This window comes from Phyllopteryx taeniolatus, chromosome 19 (genome assembly GCF_024500385.1).
Source record: "Phyllopteryx taeniolatus isolate TA_2022b chromosome 19, UOR_Ptae_1.2, whole genome shotgun sequence".
In the NCBI taxonomy this organism is placed as follows: domain Eukaryota; kingdom Metazoa; phylum Chordata; class Actinopteri; order Syngnathiformes; family Syngnathidae; genus Phyllopteryx; species Phyllopteryx taeniolatus.
The window spans coordinates 5185989-5201609 of NC_084520.1; the positions used below are offsets into that span (position 1 = coordinate 5185989).

General features: G+C 43.2%; 3 protein-coding genes across 6 annotated transcripts; all 3 read left to right on the top strand.

The window, feature by feature from the left end:
- The first annotated feature begins 244 nt into the window (after nucleotides 1-244).
- On the top strand, nucleotides 245-6006 carry mrpl38 (mitochondrial ribosomal protein L38). 2 transcript variants are annotated; one of them, XM_061756812.1, is made up of 9 exons: nucleotides 245-375; nucleotides 905-1093; nucleotides 1459-1608; nucleotides 2027-2229; nucleotides 2316-2388; nucleotides 2482-2527; nucleotides 4907-5065; nucleotides 5187-5323; nucleotides 5423-6006. In XM_061756812.1, the coding sequence occupies exons 1-9, from the start codon at nucleotides 291-293 to the stop codon at nucleotides 5557-5559; spliced, it is 1179 nt and encodes a 392-aa protein (XP_061612796.1). In that variant the 5' UTR covers nucleotides 245-290; the 3' UTR covers nucleotides 5560-6006. The 2 variants fall into 2 exon arrangements, with proteins under 2 accessions (XP_061612796.1, XP_061612797.1); XM_061756813.1 differs by having other exon boundaries at nucleotides 1459-1590.
- Nucleotides 6007-7533: 1527 nt separating this feature from the next.
- LOC133469580 (filaggrin-like) lies at nucleotides 7534-9205 on the top strand. Of its 3 annotated transcripts, XM_061756817.1 has the most exons (4): nucleotides 7535-7689; nucleotides 7767-7829; nucleotides 7890-7976; nucleotides 8362-9200. In XM_061756817.1, exons 1-4 carry the CDS (start codon nucleotides 7641-7643, stop codon nucleotides 9063-9065), a joined length of 903 nt encoding a protein of 300 aa, XP_061612801.1. In that variant the 5' UTR covers nucleotides 7535-7640; the 3' UTR covers nucleotides 9066-9200. The 3 variants fall into 3 exon arrangements, with proteins under 3 accessions (XP_061612803.1, XP_061612801.1, XP_061612802.1); XM_061756819.1 differs by lacking the exon at nucleotides 7890-7976 and having other exon boundaries at nucleotides 7534-7689; nucleotides 8362-9205; XM_061756818.1 differs by lacking the exon at nucleotides 7767-7829 and having other exon boundaries at nucleotides 7601-7734; nucleotides 8362-9202.
- Nucleotides 9206-13336: 4131 nt separating this feature from the next.
- Nucleotides 13337-14730, top strand: LOC133469581 (uncharacterized). Its single transcript, XM_061756820.1, has 4 exons — nucleotides 13337-13466; nucleotides 13550-13612; nucleotides 13678-13764; nucleotides 14176-14730. The coding sequence occupies exons 1-4, from the start codon at nucleotides 13412-13414 to the stop codon at nucleotides 14580-14582; spliced, it is 612 nt and encodes a 203-aa protein (XP_061612804.1). The 5' UTR covers nucleotides 13337-13411; the 3' UTR covers nucleotides 14583-14730.
- The last annotated feature ends 891 nt before the right edge of the window (nucleotides 14731-15621 follow it).

Sequence of the window (15621 nt, forward strand, 5' to 3'; positions counted from 1 at the left end):
GAGAAAAATTGAAAATCGGATTTTCTATGTACTGTATATGTATTTTAATTGCTTTTACATACCATTATTATTAATTTTATATTACATTAGCATTGATCACGCATATTGTAATATTATTGTTGTTATTATTATTATTATTATTATTATTAGTAGTAGTAGTAGTAGTATATGTAATGTCATAATCGTGTGCGCCGAAATGCGGTATTAGAAAGTGGTCCTTCCAGTGTACACCTACTAAAAACGAGTGATCATGAACTTATTTTTTCTCGGCCACCGTAGCGCCATCCAAGATGGCGCTGCGCACAGTGTCTGCTGGTGTGCTTCGGAATTGTTTTTATTTAAGGGTCAACAATGCAAGGACTTTTGTCACAACAGGTACAAATACTGACACTTAGGCAGTTTTTTGCCTGTTTTTTTAAATGTTATGTTATTTTCAAAATATACCTCTTGGTGCGTGCACTTATGTAGTGCAGCGTGTGCATACTGCTTGGAGTCAAATCCTGCGGTTACATTCGCTCGTCCGGTATTTTAAAACCGACTTTTAGTCAAATTCAAGAAGTGAAATAATTCCATTTTCGGTAGTTTATTAAGTGAAATGTCGTTTCATGGTCATTGAAATTAACGCCAAAACAAGAATGAGCTGTGACCTACTATGGGTTTTAGTTTCAACGCTTGTCTTGATTGAATAGTGCTGTTTAATGGAGTGTGGAAACCTTTCACGCTTCTCCATTAAAAACAGTCATTTAATTCAGCTTGATTTACACTGAGCTCTAGATAAAGCTCATATAAATCGATACAAATGTGCACAAATCAATAGTTGAAAGAGCAATGTAATCTCAGAAAGCTTGCTTTTCCAAGGTGTACAGGAAACTAACTACAGTATTTGTGGGTTTCCACATAACAGCGTTCCTCTATCGACGGAGACCTCCCTTGGGCCCGATGCCGAATGAAGACATTGATGTTCAAAACATTGACACAATAGAGAAATATCGCAGCTACAACCGTTACTTCAGACAGGCTGAAGACGCGAAGAACAAGCTGGTCTGGTGGAAGACCTATCACGGCTATATGGAGAAAGAGGATCCGGAACATGGTGAGAAACAAGAAAGGATGCCGCCATATTACACTTGTAAAGTGGGGGATAGTACAGTTAACATTTTAACTGACTTGGGAGATGTACAAACACTCAACACCACCAGTCGCTCCTCCATTGGTGTGCGGCAACAGTGCGAGATTCAAGTCGCTACCTAATTGGTTATCGTGACGATGAGAGCGACAAGATTATTTGGTCAGGAAATTAGTTTTGAGCCATAATGACAGTCATACATTTGCTGACTTGAATTGGAAGGGGGGGAAAAATGCTCAAATTTAGTCCAATTATCGTTAAGATTTTAAAAGTCAGTATGTGTGTACCCCTGCTTAAGCCTTCATATTTTTGTGACCTGTGTGTTTTGTCAGGTGCAGCACAGGTGAATATCGGACTACCTCGGTATCGACACTCTAGAACCGACGAACTGAGGGAGAGGAGGCAGGTGATGAAGGAGAACAAGAATAATATCGAACTGGAGAGGGCCAGTCGTTTGCGCACATGTAGGTTCAATCACGATGGTACTGAATTTCTTGTGATTTTTCTTTCTTTCTTTATTTTTTTAATTCTACCAAAATAACTAATTGGAACATGCATGGTTTGTTTCAAACTGTAAACTTTACAGGAAATGTTTTCAATTCAATTTTGTTTTGTTTTCAATGTTTTCATTCAACTGTCATCCTTTTTTTTTTTCTTTTTTTTTTTAAGTTTCTCAATGTTGGTAAATTTAATGGCCTCATGAACTCATTTATATTCTTATCACACAAGTGTTTATTCTTTTTAATATGGGATGGAAGAATCTCTCTTTTAAATGCTAGTGTCATACGGAGCAGAATAGAGCTATCCAGTGTATTGCGTGAGGATAAGTGGTATAGAAGATGAATGGATGGACAACTGTGAACAATGTTTGTAATTTAATGATCTCTTTTTCTCGCTCAGTCAAGATATCTGTGGATCGAGTGCAGGAAATATGGGAGAAGAGCAGTGGTCCCTTTCATATAAGAAGACTGGCAGACCACTATGGGGTCTTCAGGGATCTTTTCCCTATGGCGTATTTCCTGCCTCAAATACCTCTACGGATCTGCTATAGCCAGGGAACGAGTGGTCAAGTGCATTATGGGAATCCTCTGACACCGACAGAAGTATGAGCAGTATAAAAATGGATTCTTGCAATGTCTTCTTTGGCCTTAATACATTTTCTTTCCACTTGTTTGACTTTCTCACCCAGGCGGCATCTGCTCCTGTGGTCAGCTTTAATGCCGATGAGGGTTCGCTTTGGACCCTCTTGCTCACCTCACCAGGTCAGGCTGCACGTTTCAATATAATGCAGCTACAGTCTACCAATACATGGAACTATTATTGTTCCATATCAAACATGTTTTTGTGTTTTTCAGATGAGCATCTTCTCGATAATGAAGCTGAATACCTGCACTGGCTTGTGTAAGTCATTTGAGTGATATTTTGATTTCATTTTACAACCATCAAATGCTTTTGTGTAAGCATACTTCAGTGTTGAAGTGTGGAAAAGTTAAAAACTGCTGAGCTGATCATGTAATGGATGTAGAAACATGGCATGCGGGCAGTTATTAAGTATATTAGCCCCACTGTTATGTAAAAATGGGGCATACTTGCAGAAAGGCTTGCTCCAAAACACAGTAATCAGAAATCGCATACATGCAAATCAGTTGCCTTTCGGCAGAATTCGCCGTTTTGAACTCAAAATAGGCCATTTACTTGACACGTATAGATTAGATGAGTCATCATAGACTGTTTCGTACTCTTTGAACACTTGCAGCTAGAGCCATTCCACACATCCACCATCCACACACGGATGTAATTGTGAATATTACTCCGTGGCGGAAAAATATGGGAGCGCATTGGCTTGAGGTTCCGCCTGTCACAGGAGTTGACGAGACCAGAAAAAAACACTTCTGCCGCTTCTGCTGTTAAGAAGTAACGCTACTTTTACTCCATTACAATGATCTAAATGTCGCTTGCTACTTTTATTTATCAATGATTGCTTATTTATCGGCGGCACGGTGGGCGCCTGGTTAGAGCGTCTGCCTCACAGTTCTGAGGACTGGGGTTCAATCCCCGACCCCACCTGTGTGGAGTTTGCATGTTCTCCCCATGCCTGCGTGGGATTTCTCCGGGCACTCCCACATCCCAAAAACATGCATGGTAGGTTAATTGAAGACTCTAAATTGCCCGTAGGTATGAATGTGAGTGCGAATGGTTGTTTGTTTGTATGTGCCCTGCGACTGGCTGGCAACCAGTTCAGGGTGTACCCCGCCTCCTGCCCGATGACAGCTGGGATAGGCTCCAGCACGCCCGCGACCCTAGTGAGGAGAAGCGGCTCAGTAAATGGATGGATGGATGGATGTTTGCAAATGTCATTTACAATGCAGGTTGAAGACTGTGAACCTGCACAGACGATTAGGTACCAAGACCGACTACAGGTATTGACCCCCCCACTACCACCACAACCACCCCAATAAATAAATAAACATCATCTTACAATATTACTAGACTTTACACGATCAGGATTTTTGGGGCCGATCACCGATATGCAAGTAAAAAAAAACGATAACCGATCCGATCACAAGATGGAGCAATGTGTCTGTTTACATGACTTGTTCATTTATTGTATATATTTGTGTACTGTATACTGTATCCATCCATTTTCTGGACAGCTTATCCTCACAAGGGTTGCGGGCGTGCTGGAGCCGCCCGTCCCAGCTCAAATTATTCTCTAGCATTTTAGACAAAATTTAAAACACCAATGACCTCTAGGGGGCATTCAAGGATTGGCCACTGACATAAGTTTAGGTTAAATCAACATTACAATTTACAGAAATAATGGGTGCTTACTTACTGTAATTAAATTACTTTATTGCAATTGAATTACTTAAATAAATACTGTTAATGACATGGTTACTCTAACTTTCTCACTGTCCCGGCTATATGGACGGGTGTTGTCCAGAGTGTCCGTTTGACACTTTTCTCTCCCCCACGCTGCGTTGCTTGAACGCGGCATGCTCCTCCTCGTGTACATTCTTCAGGTGCGCGATCAAATTTGTGCTGAAGCATTTAGATGACGTTCCCCACGACGTACTTCAGTTGTGCACAGACTGCAAATAACTTACGTGTTGTTTTTCTGAGACACCGCAAAATAGTTTCTCAGTGACAAGATTGAAAAAACTTTATGGGCCGTCAGATAGTTACAGAACTGCGCAACAAGACACGTGACAAGGCTAAAAATAAACTAGCTTTTGGATTCATACGCGACGAAGACACGGAGTTAAATGTCTTGTGCGGAGCCGATCGATGACGTCATTGATCGGATCGGCGACTTATGACATGAAAGCCGATCAGCATAAAATGCTAATTATCGGCCGATACCGATAACGCAGATCAGATTGGTGTAAAGTCTAAATATTACGTTAAAAAAAACTGAGCTTCAGAAAAGCTAATAAATTGAGGGGACGGGGGGACTGAAATACAGTAGTTGAATTTGCAAATGGTGAATTGTGACTGGGCGAGTATTCACTGTAATTTTGACTGAATTGCATATTATAACATGAAATGTGTATTTCCCAACATGGAATAAGTTTTATCTGAACAAATAGCTCAGTATGCATTAATATTTAAAACGTTTTCAACTATTTCAGTGATAGCATCTGTTCGTCATTGTGTGGGGAACACAGAATGTTTTTGTAATTAGACCCGCAATGTAGCGGCGTCGCACTGTACATGCTTTTGATTCGACAGCAACTATGCGTGATAACGTGGGACGATGACTGACTCGTGTTTCCACAGTGGGAACATACCAGGCGGAGCAGTGCAGGCTGGAGAAGAACTATGTCACTATCTGCCTCCTTTTCCTGCAAGAGGAACGGGCTTCCACCGCTACATTTACATCCTTTTCCAGCAGGAGGGGCCCATACGCTTCCAGGAGGATTTGAGGCCGTCGCCATGGTGAGCAACTGCACGACCTTTGCCTCCCATCACGTGGGTGGACATTGAGATCTCACAACGAAGTGACATTTTTTCCCATACATAACAAATAACAATAGCAATGTTTGCCTCTTTTTTGTAGTCATTCACTGGTAGACCGTACATTCAAAACAGTGGATTTCTACAGAAAACACCAGGACAGCATGACACCAGCTGGTCTGGCGTTCTTCCAGTGCCAATGGGATGAATCTGTCACCAGCACCTTTGACAACACCCTCAGTTCGTAACACTAAACCTAAACCGCAGCATCCAAAACAAGTCTTGTGAGTGTATCATTACTTATCACTGATGTCTAATTATGGATATCTTCACCTGCAGACATGCGAGAGCCAGTGTTTGAATTCATCCGTCCTCCAGTTTACCATCCACCGCAAGTGAAATACCCCCACGGACAACCCCTGCGCTACCTGGACAGATACAGAGATGGAAAGGAGCAAACCTATGGCATATACTGATGAGCATACGTACATGTTGAAATGCTGAGAAATGTCTGGTGGTCACACCACTTATCTCCTTTTTTATGTGTTTTGGGGTTCCGTTTGAGAATAAAATGAGGAATAAGATTTTAATAAAAATGCCTTTATCATGGTTAATATAATAGGCCTCTGCATCTTTGTGGTACAACTAACAATGTCATCACTGTCACTGTTTAATTACTGTACATCTTGTTTTAATGATTAGTTTTACCTTTCAGTTGTGTTTTTTTCACCCGTAAATGTTTAAAAAGAATAAAGCAATAAGCCACTCAAACTCATATGGAGACTGGCTGCAGAAATATGACTCCTTGTTTTCCAAAGTAGCTCAGATGGGAGAACAAAAGATTCGTTGACCCTGTAAAAGAATACTGTTTCCACGTGTATTGAAAACATTCATAACCACAAAATAAATGAGTGTGAATTTGATTGGCAAAAAAATGTTTCCTTTCACAATTAATCTTACCTATGCCATATTGTACAAGATTCCTACAAATGTGGTCCATAGACTGCAAATGATATTTTTAATGAGCGCACACAAACTGTAATTTTCTAACAAATTCAGTGAACGTTACAAAAACTACCACACTAATGAAACAAAAACCACAGATTACAAAGGAAAATTGGATGTTTAAATTGTAATCATTACAATTAAAAAAAAAAAATTATTTCCACAGAAAAAAACATGTTTAAATCACTTAAGAGTATATTTTATCCTACACATAGCTGACAATCATGTGAAAACAGGAAAAGAAAAACCTTGATTACAATTTTATTTGTGCAAAATTGATTACCTATTTTCTACAGAGCTTGTCCGCAGGGTCACAGTAGAGCTGGAGCCTATCCCAGCTGGCTTAGAGCGACAGGTGAGGTCCACCCTGGACTGGTTGCCAGCCAATCACGGGGCACACATAGACAACCAACCATTCACACTAACACACTGATGGACAAATTACCGTCTTAAATTAACCTAACGCATGTTTTTAGAATGTTGGAAGAAGCTGGAGTGACTGGAGAAAACCAGAGGTAGCCGACTCACACCCTACTTAAAGCAGGGAAAAAAAAGAAGTCGTGATTCCATTCCTGTACTTAAGCAAAGTAAAAAGCACTTGATGTACTGAAGTAGAAAAGCCATAATGATTTTTTATCAATTATATACAATACCCAGGCGGCCAACTGGTTACAGCGTCAGCCTCACAGTTCTGAGGACCCGGGTTCAATCCCCGGCCCCGCCTGTGTGGAGTTTGCATGTTCTCCCCGTGCCTGCGTGGGTTTTCTCCGGGCGCTCCGGTTTCCTCCCACATCCCAAAAACATGCATGAATTGGAGACTCTAAATTGCCCATAGGTGTGAATGTGAGTGCGAATGGTAATGTGTTTATATGTGCCCTGCGATTGGCTGGCAACCAGTTCAGGGTGTACCCCGCCTCCTGCCCGATGACAGCTGAGATAGGCTCCAGCATGCCCGCGACCCTAGTGAGGAGAAGCGGCTCAGAAAATGGATGGATGGATGGATGGATAATAACAATAATGGTTAGAGCGTCTGCCTCACAGTTCTGAGGACTGGGGTTCAATCCCCGACCCCGCCTGTGTGGAGTTTCCATGTTCTACCCGTGCCTCCGTGGGTTTTCTCCAGGCACTCCGGTTTCCTCCCACATCCCAAAAACATGCGTGATAGGTTAATTGTAACCGTAGGTGTGAATGTGAGTGCAAATGGATGTTTGTTTATGTATGCCCTGCAATTGGCTGGCAACCCATTCAGGGTGTACCCCTCCTCCTGCCCGAAGATAGCTGGGATAGGCTCCAGCACTCCCGCAACCCAAGTGAGGAGAAGCGGCTCAGAAAATGGATGGATGGATGGATAACAATAATTACATACAATAGCCAGAGTGAGCCCAACATAAATTTAAATCCAAGACAATGGAGGCTGACATTTTGTTTTATTTTTGTAGGTATGTTGCAAAGGTGGTGCAACTGGTGCTAATTAGAGCCAATTAGCACCAGCTGTAGTCACCTCTTATAAAAGCTCATCAAGTCCAACTACTTGACAACTGTTCCTGAAGCAATGGCTGCCTTTTGGCTTGTACTGGCGTTTGCTGTCTTGATTGCTGAAGGTGATGATTACTCCACCCCTGTATCTGAAGTTCTGTTAAAAGAAGGTTTGTGTTCTCAAATGAGTTTGTGTCTGTAGGGTTTTCTTTTCCCGCTGACTCTACACAAGCTGAGTCTGATACTGAGTGGATGAAAACGCTAGGTGAGAACATTATTGGTGAATCTGTTTGACATGTAAAGACTATGTTTTCATTTGGTACAGATGTGTCACCTGAAGATGTTTCACTTAAGAGGGCTTTTGAACTTCTCCAGTCTTTGGATTCTGTGTTTGCACTACATGCCAAAGAAGGTGAGAAAGTTTGGGCTGATTTCAGTTCTCGACTCCAGTGTTTGACCTTTTTTCATTAAACCAAGTTGAGGTGTGTGTATCATTGTACACCACCAAACAAATGTCACAAGTGTATATACACTAAATTATCTTATCTCAATTTACTATGACATAGAGGCCTGTTGAGTTAAACAAAGCTGTCATTGTAGGAATGGCAACAGGTTTGTGTGCCACTGAGTGGAACTGCATTTTATTCTGCCTGCCGCTATCACTAGCATTTGATTTGAGCAGATGTTCGTTTTTGAGTAAAATTTATTACATGGAACACTTTAGTGCTGTGGCACAGCAGTTGATCACTTTAAGTCACTTTTCAGTCATGCTTTAAATTTTTGTTTTTGGGGTGAAGGTCTCCTGGCAGCAAAAGAAGTGGAAATTGCTGTTGGCGTGGGAAAGGTTTCACTGGACAAACCCGAAGGGCTCCAAACAAAGTCGGGCAGTCATCACAATGTGAGGAAAAACCTCCAGCATGATATGAGAAATGACCATAATGTGGATCACAATGTGAGCAACAGTCATCAGCAGGAAAACATGAGCTACAACCAAAAGAGTGACAAGGTGAGTTATGGCCACCAAGACTACGCCTTGAGCCAAAACATGAGCAGCAAGGGTCACCAGGATGACTCTTTTAACCACAACATCAGCAGCAAGGGCCACCAGGACTATGCCTTGAGCCATGACCAGATGAGCCAAAACATGAGCAAGGGCTACCAGGATGACTCCTTGAGCCAAAACATGACCCCCAAGGGCTACCAGGATGACTCAGACTACCAGAACGATGCCTTTAGTCACAAGAATGATAACATGAGCAGCAAGGGCCACCAGGACGATGCCTTGAGCCACGATCAGATGAGCCAAAACATGAGCAAGGGCCACCAGGACTATGCCTTGAGCCATGACCAGATGAGCCAAAACATGAGCAAGGGTCACCAGGATGACTCCTTTGGCCAAAACATGAGCAGCAAGGTCTCCGAGGATGACTCAGACAACCAGGACGATGCCTTTAGTCACAAGAATGATTACATGAGCAGTAAGGGCCACCAGGGTGAATAAATGAGCATCAGCCACAAGAGGGACCAACTACCTGAATGGGCCATGATGACTTGACAGGTTGTGTATAGGTTGTATGTTTCATTGCATTATTGAAGGCATGGAAGCGCTCTAAAATGTTCATGGATTTACTAAATAAAACCCTTTAACTTAAAACTTGTACTGTTTTTTGCTCAAGTGCTGTCTAGAAATGTACATCAAAATTGTAATGTTGAGGGGGAAAGCTGGTTCAATTAAAGAACTCTTGCAGAATAAGCATTGGGTTTGTTTAGAAAAGCTAAAGGAGTTTCTGATATTCTAGGGTCTGGTATTTAAAAAAAAAAAAAAAAAAAAAAAAACAGGAATCTCCATTGTACTTTAAGTCCAATTTAATTGATGGTTTGTGTTGGTATTTCAAGCAACTTCAAAATGGGCTTTATCTGAGTTGGGTTAATTCATGAAACTTGCAGTGTCCTTTGATTATTGACCACAATGATTTCTGTCGCGCAGTGGTAACATTTTACACCACTTAAAAATTAAATGTACAATCATATCGTGTAAGAGGCCTGTGCTCATGAAGAAAATTTGTTTTTATTCAAAAAAGTTCATTTAACCTTACCGGAAGCCACAATGTGATGTAGTTTGAACATTGGCACTGCTCTTGAATGCAGAGAACTGCAAAACTTAATGGTTAAATTAGAATGTATTTCATCCATCCATCCTTTTTTCTACCACTTGTCTGAGGTCGGGTCGTGGGGGCAGTAGCTTTAGCAGGGATGCCAAGACTTCCCTCTCCCCACCCACTTCATCCAGCTCTTCCAGTGGGGATCCCAAGGCGTTCCCAGGCCAGCCGAAGGAAGGAGTCTCTCCAGCGTGTCCTGGGTCGTCCCCGGGGTCTCCTCCCGGAACACCTCACCAGGGAGGCGTCTGGGAGACATTCGAATCAGATGCCCCAGCCACCTCATCTGGCTCCTCTGGATGTGGAGGAGCAGCGGCTCTACTCTGAGATCCTCCCGGATGACTGAGCTTCTCACCCTATCTCGAAGGGAGAGCCCGGACACCCTGCGGAGGAAACTCATTTCGGCCGCTTGTATCCTGGATCTTTTTCTTTCTGTCATGACCCACAGCTCGTGACCATAGGTGAGGGTAGGAACATCGATCGACCGGTAAATCAAGAGCTTCGCCTTTCGGCTTAGCTCCTTCTTTACCCCAACGCATCGATACAAAGTCTGCGTCACTGCAGACGCTGCACCGATCCGCCTTTTGATCTCCCGTTCCATTCTTCCCTCACTCGTGAACAAGACCCCAAGATACTTGAACCCCTCCACTTGGGGCAGGATCTCATCCCTGACCTAGAGAGGGCACGCCACCCTTTTCCGACTGAGGACCATGGTCTCAGATTCGGAGGTGCTGATTCTCATCCAAGCCGCTTCACACTCACCTGCGAACTGCTCCAGTGAGAGCTGGAGGTCACGGCTTGATGAAGCCAACACAACCACATCATCTGCAAAAAGCAGATATGCAATACTGAGGCCACCAAACTGGATCCCCTCTACGCCTCGGCTGCGCCTTGAAATTCTGTCCATAAAAGTTATGAACAGGATCAAAGGGCAGCCTTGGCGGAGTCCAACCCTCACTGGGAACGAGTCTGACTTACTGCCGGATATGCGGACCAAACTCTGACTCCGGTCATACAAGGATCGAACAGCCCGTAACAGGGGGTTCGGTACCCCATACTCCCGAAGCACCCCCCACAGGACCCCCAGAGGGAAATGGTCGAACGCCTTCTCCAAGTCCACAAAACACATGTAGACTGGTTGGGTGAACTCCCATGCACCCTCGAGGACCCTGCCGAGGGTGTAGAGCTGGTCCACTGTTCCACGGCCAGGACGAAAACCACACTGGTCCTCCTGAATCTGAGATTCAACCTCCCGATGGACCCTCCTCTCCAGCACCCCTGAATAGGCTGAGGAGTGTGATCCCCCTGTAGTTGGAACACACCTTCTGGTCCCCCTTCTTAAAAAGGGGGACCACCACCCCAGTCTGCCAATCCAGAGGCACTGTCCCTGATGTTCACGCGATGTTGCAGCAACAAGCCTTTAGGAACTCCGGGAAAATCTCATCCACTCCCGGGGCCCTTCCACCGAGGAGCTTTTTAACCACCTCGGTGACCTCAACCCCAGATATAGGAGAGCCCACCTCAGAGAACCCAGACTCTGCTCCCTCATGAGAAGGATGAAAAACCAGAGGTAGCCTACTCACACCCTACTTAAAGCAGGAAAAAAAAGAAGTCGTGATTCCATTCCTGTACTTAAGCAAAGTAAAAAGCACTTAATGTACTTAAGTAGAAAAGCCATAATGACTTTTTATCAATTATATACAATACCCAGGCGGCCGACTGGTTAGAGCGTCAGCCTCACAGTTCTGAGGACCTGGGTTCAATCCCCGGCCCCTTCTGAGTGGAGTTTGCATGTTCTCCCCGTGCCTGCGTGGGTTTTCTCCGGGCACTCGGGTTTCCTCCCACATCCCAAAAACATGCATGAATTGGAGACTCTAAATTACCCGTAGGTGTGAATGTGAGTGCGAATGGTTATTTGTTTGTATGTGTCCTGTGATTGGTTGGCAACCAGTTCAGGGTGTACCCCGCCTCCTGCCCGATGACAGCTGGGATCGGCTCCAGCACGCCCGCGACCCTAGTGAGGAGAAGCGGGTCAGAAAATGGATAGATACAATACCCATTTTTTAAATAACAATAAATAACTAAATAAATAAATAAAGCCATGGATGGGGAATATCCTACATTTCCAAATGTGTTGCAGTTAATGTTTTACTTTTATATTTCCCGTTGTCATCCGTTGAGGTTGAAAAATGTAATAGTAATGAACCCCATTTGTCAATATAGGGAATAAAAGTTGTCAGAGTTGGACGGGGACTGGCTGCAGGGGGGGGTGGCATTGGGTCCCCGCGGCCCTCGCTGGGTGGCCAGTTGTCGGGGCACCTCGGTGGGGCCGGCGAAGCGCCCTGGGTCCCTCGGTGTGGGACGTGTCCCGTCCACCGGGCTGCTTTTGGCTGGACCCCTGGGCCTGACCCCGCCCCTCAATTGATTGGGTGGGGCCACAGCAATTACAGGACACTTCTGTCAGTCTTTCTGCATGTAAAACGGTGTCAATTCACTTGCATGTATCCGCAGGCACACACCCCTAGGACTCTTTCATTGGGTGTGGGGTCACGCACTTTCTGCGACAAATCGCAAATCGCTTGTGCATCCCCTCACTTATACTCTCGTCCTGTAGACTTTTATCATTTACATAATTAATCCCGGTGGCACGGTGTTCGACAGGTTAGAGCGTCTGCCTCAAAGTTCTGAGGTCCGGGGTTCAATCCCTGACCCCGCCTGTGTGGAGTTTGCATGTTCTCCCCGTGCCTGCGTGGGTTTTCTCCGGGCGCTCCGGTTTCCTCCCACATCCCAAAAACATGCATGAATTGGAGACTCTAAATTGCCCGTAGGTGTGAATGTGAGTGTGAATGGTTATTTGTTTATATGTGCCCTGCGATTGGCTGGCAACCAGTTCAGGGTGTACCCCGCCTCCTGCCCGATGATAGCTGGGATAGGCTGCAGCATGCCCGCGACCCTAGTGAGGAGAAGCGGCTCAGAAAATGGATGGATGGATAATTAATCCCACCACACTTCAGTTGTACAGCCGGGTTCACGACCCTTGTCCTGCATGCTTCTTCTTCTGTCCTTGTCCTGTTCTATCTTGTCCTGTCCTTCCGTCACAGGGTGTAGCACGGCAGCCCCATGCCACACTCATATTTAATGTTTCATTGTTAAAACACCACTGTGACCCAGTAAAACTGTTCCAGCATAAAAGGGCTACAGATTTTCCATTCTGCTTGACCTAACAGCCGAACAGGACAGGAAAAAAAAGTTGTCAGAGAAGTAAATTATATAAAGCTGAAAAATCTTAAGTACACTTCCAAAGTATAATTTTTTTGTTACTTTTTGTCACCACATGAGAAACCACGTCAGCAGGGGGAGTAACTGCAAACTCCAACTTTATTCAGTTTTCTACCAATTTTTATCAAATGCAGAATCCAAGGTGTGAGAATTTCTGAAATTCAGTCTTTTAAAAAAAAATCTAGACAATAATAAAAAAAAAAATAATAATAATAATGACATACAATAACCAGAAGGAGCCCAACATAAATTTAAATCCAAGACAATGGAGGTTGACATTTTGTTTTATTTTTTTGTCGCTATGTTGCACAGGTGGTACAACTGGTGCTAATTAGAGCCAATTAGCACTAGCTGTGGTCACCTCTTATAAAAGCTCATCAAGTCTAGCTGCTTGACAACTGGTCCTGAAGCAATGGCTGCCTTTTGGCTTTTGGTTGTGCTGGCGCTTGCTGTCTTGATTGCTGAAGGTGATGATAACCCCCCCCCCCCCCCTGTATCTGAAGTTCTGTTAAAAGAAGGTTTGTGTCCTGAAATGAGTTTGTGTCTGCAGGGTTTTCTTTTCCCGCTGGCTCTACACAAGCTGAGTCTGATACTGAGCTGAAGAAAATGCCAGGTGAGAGCATTATTGGTGAATTAAATCTGTTTGACATGTTAAGACTTTGTTTTCATTTGGTACAGATGTGTCTCCTGAAGATGTTTCACTTAAGAGTGCTTTTGAACTTCTCCAGTCTTTGGATTCTGTGTTGGCGCTACATGCCAAAGAAGGTGAGAAAGTTTGGGCTGCTTTCAGTTCTCTACTCCAGTGTTTGACCTTTTTCAATGAACCAAGTTTGGTTGTGTCTATCACTGTACACCACCAAACAAAGGTCACAAGTGGATATACACTGAATTATCTTCTCTCAATTTACTATGAAATAGAGGCCTGTTGAGTTAAACAAAGTTGTCATTGTATGAATGTCAACAGGTTTATGCACAGGTTGTATGCCACTGAGCGGAACTGCGTTTTATTCTGCCTGCTGTTGTCCCTAGCATTTGATTGTTCATTTTGGAGTAAACTTTCTGATTATGATTAAATGAACACTGAAGTGCTGTGGCACAGCAGTTGATTATCCCTTAGTCTATTTTCAGTCATGCTTTAAATTTATTTGAAATGTCATTATTTTTTTTTGGTTGAAGGTCACCTGGCAGCGAAAGAAGTGGAAATTGATGCAGCTCTTGGCCTGGGAAATGTTTTACTGCACAAACCCAAAGGGCTCCAAACAAAATCGGGCAGTCATCACAATGTGAGCAAAAACCTCCAGCATGACCTGAGCGACGCAAGCTACAATATGAGAAATGACCATGTGCATCACAACGTGAGCAACAGCCATCAACAGGAAAAAATGCACTACAACCAAAAGAGTGACTCAAGTGACAAGGTGAGTCATGGCCACCAGGACTACGCCTTGAGCCAAAACATGAGCAGCAAGAGCCACCAGGATGATGCAGACTACCAGGATGATTCCTTGAGCCACGACCAGATGAGCAGCAAGGGCTACCAGCATGACTCCATGAGCCATGACTACATGAGCAACAGCCACTAGTGGGACCAACAGCTACCCGACTGAGCCTTGATGACTTGACAGATGGTGTGAAGTTTGTTTGATGTAGGTGGTTTCATTGCATTAGTGAAGGCATTGAAGAGCTCAACTGTTCATGTAATTAATTACTCAATAAAACGCTTTCCCTTGATACTTGTACTTTTTTTTTTTTTTTAAAAAAGCTCATGCTGTGCAGAAATGTAATGGGTGCATCAAAATTGTAATCTTGGGATTAGGGGGGGTACTTAAAGTGAACACTTTTGCACAATAAACGTTAGAAAAGATCAAGGAATTTGTTACATTCCAGGGTCTGGTATTTAAAATGAAAAGTAATGTTTTGTACTTAGTCCAAGACAATTGAGCGTTTGTCTTGGTATTTCAAGGAACTTCCAAAGGGCTTTCTGAGTTTGATTAATGTAATTTGGAGGAGGAGTTTCAAATTCCCAAAGACGTGCTTATTTACATGTTGAAATGTCTGGATAACCTCTTTTTTTGTGGGTTTTGGGGATCTGTTTAAGAATAAAATAAGATTTTAATAGTCATGGTAAATATACCTCTGCATCTTTGTGGTACAACTAACAATGTCAGTTTAATTACTGTACATCTTGTTTTACCTTTCATGTTTTTTTTCACCTGTAAATGTTTAAAGCAATAAGCCACTCAAACTCATGGAAATGCTGCAGAAACATGACTCCTTGTTTTACAGAGTAGCTCAGATGGGAGCACAAAGATTTGTTGACCCTGTAAAAGAATACTGTTTCCATGTGTATTGAACACATAACCACAAAATGAGTGCAGATTTGATTGAGAAAAAGTTTCCTTTCAAAATTGATCTTACCTATGACATATTGTACAAGATATTTTTGAGCACACAAAATGGAATTTTCTAACAAATTCAGTGAACGTTGCAAAAACTACCACACTAATGAAACAAAAACCCACAGATTACAAAGGAAAATTGGATGTTCAAATTGTAACCATTGCGATGAGAATTTTTTTTTAAATCACTTTAGAGTATATTTTATCCTACACATAGCTGACA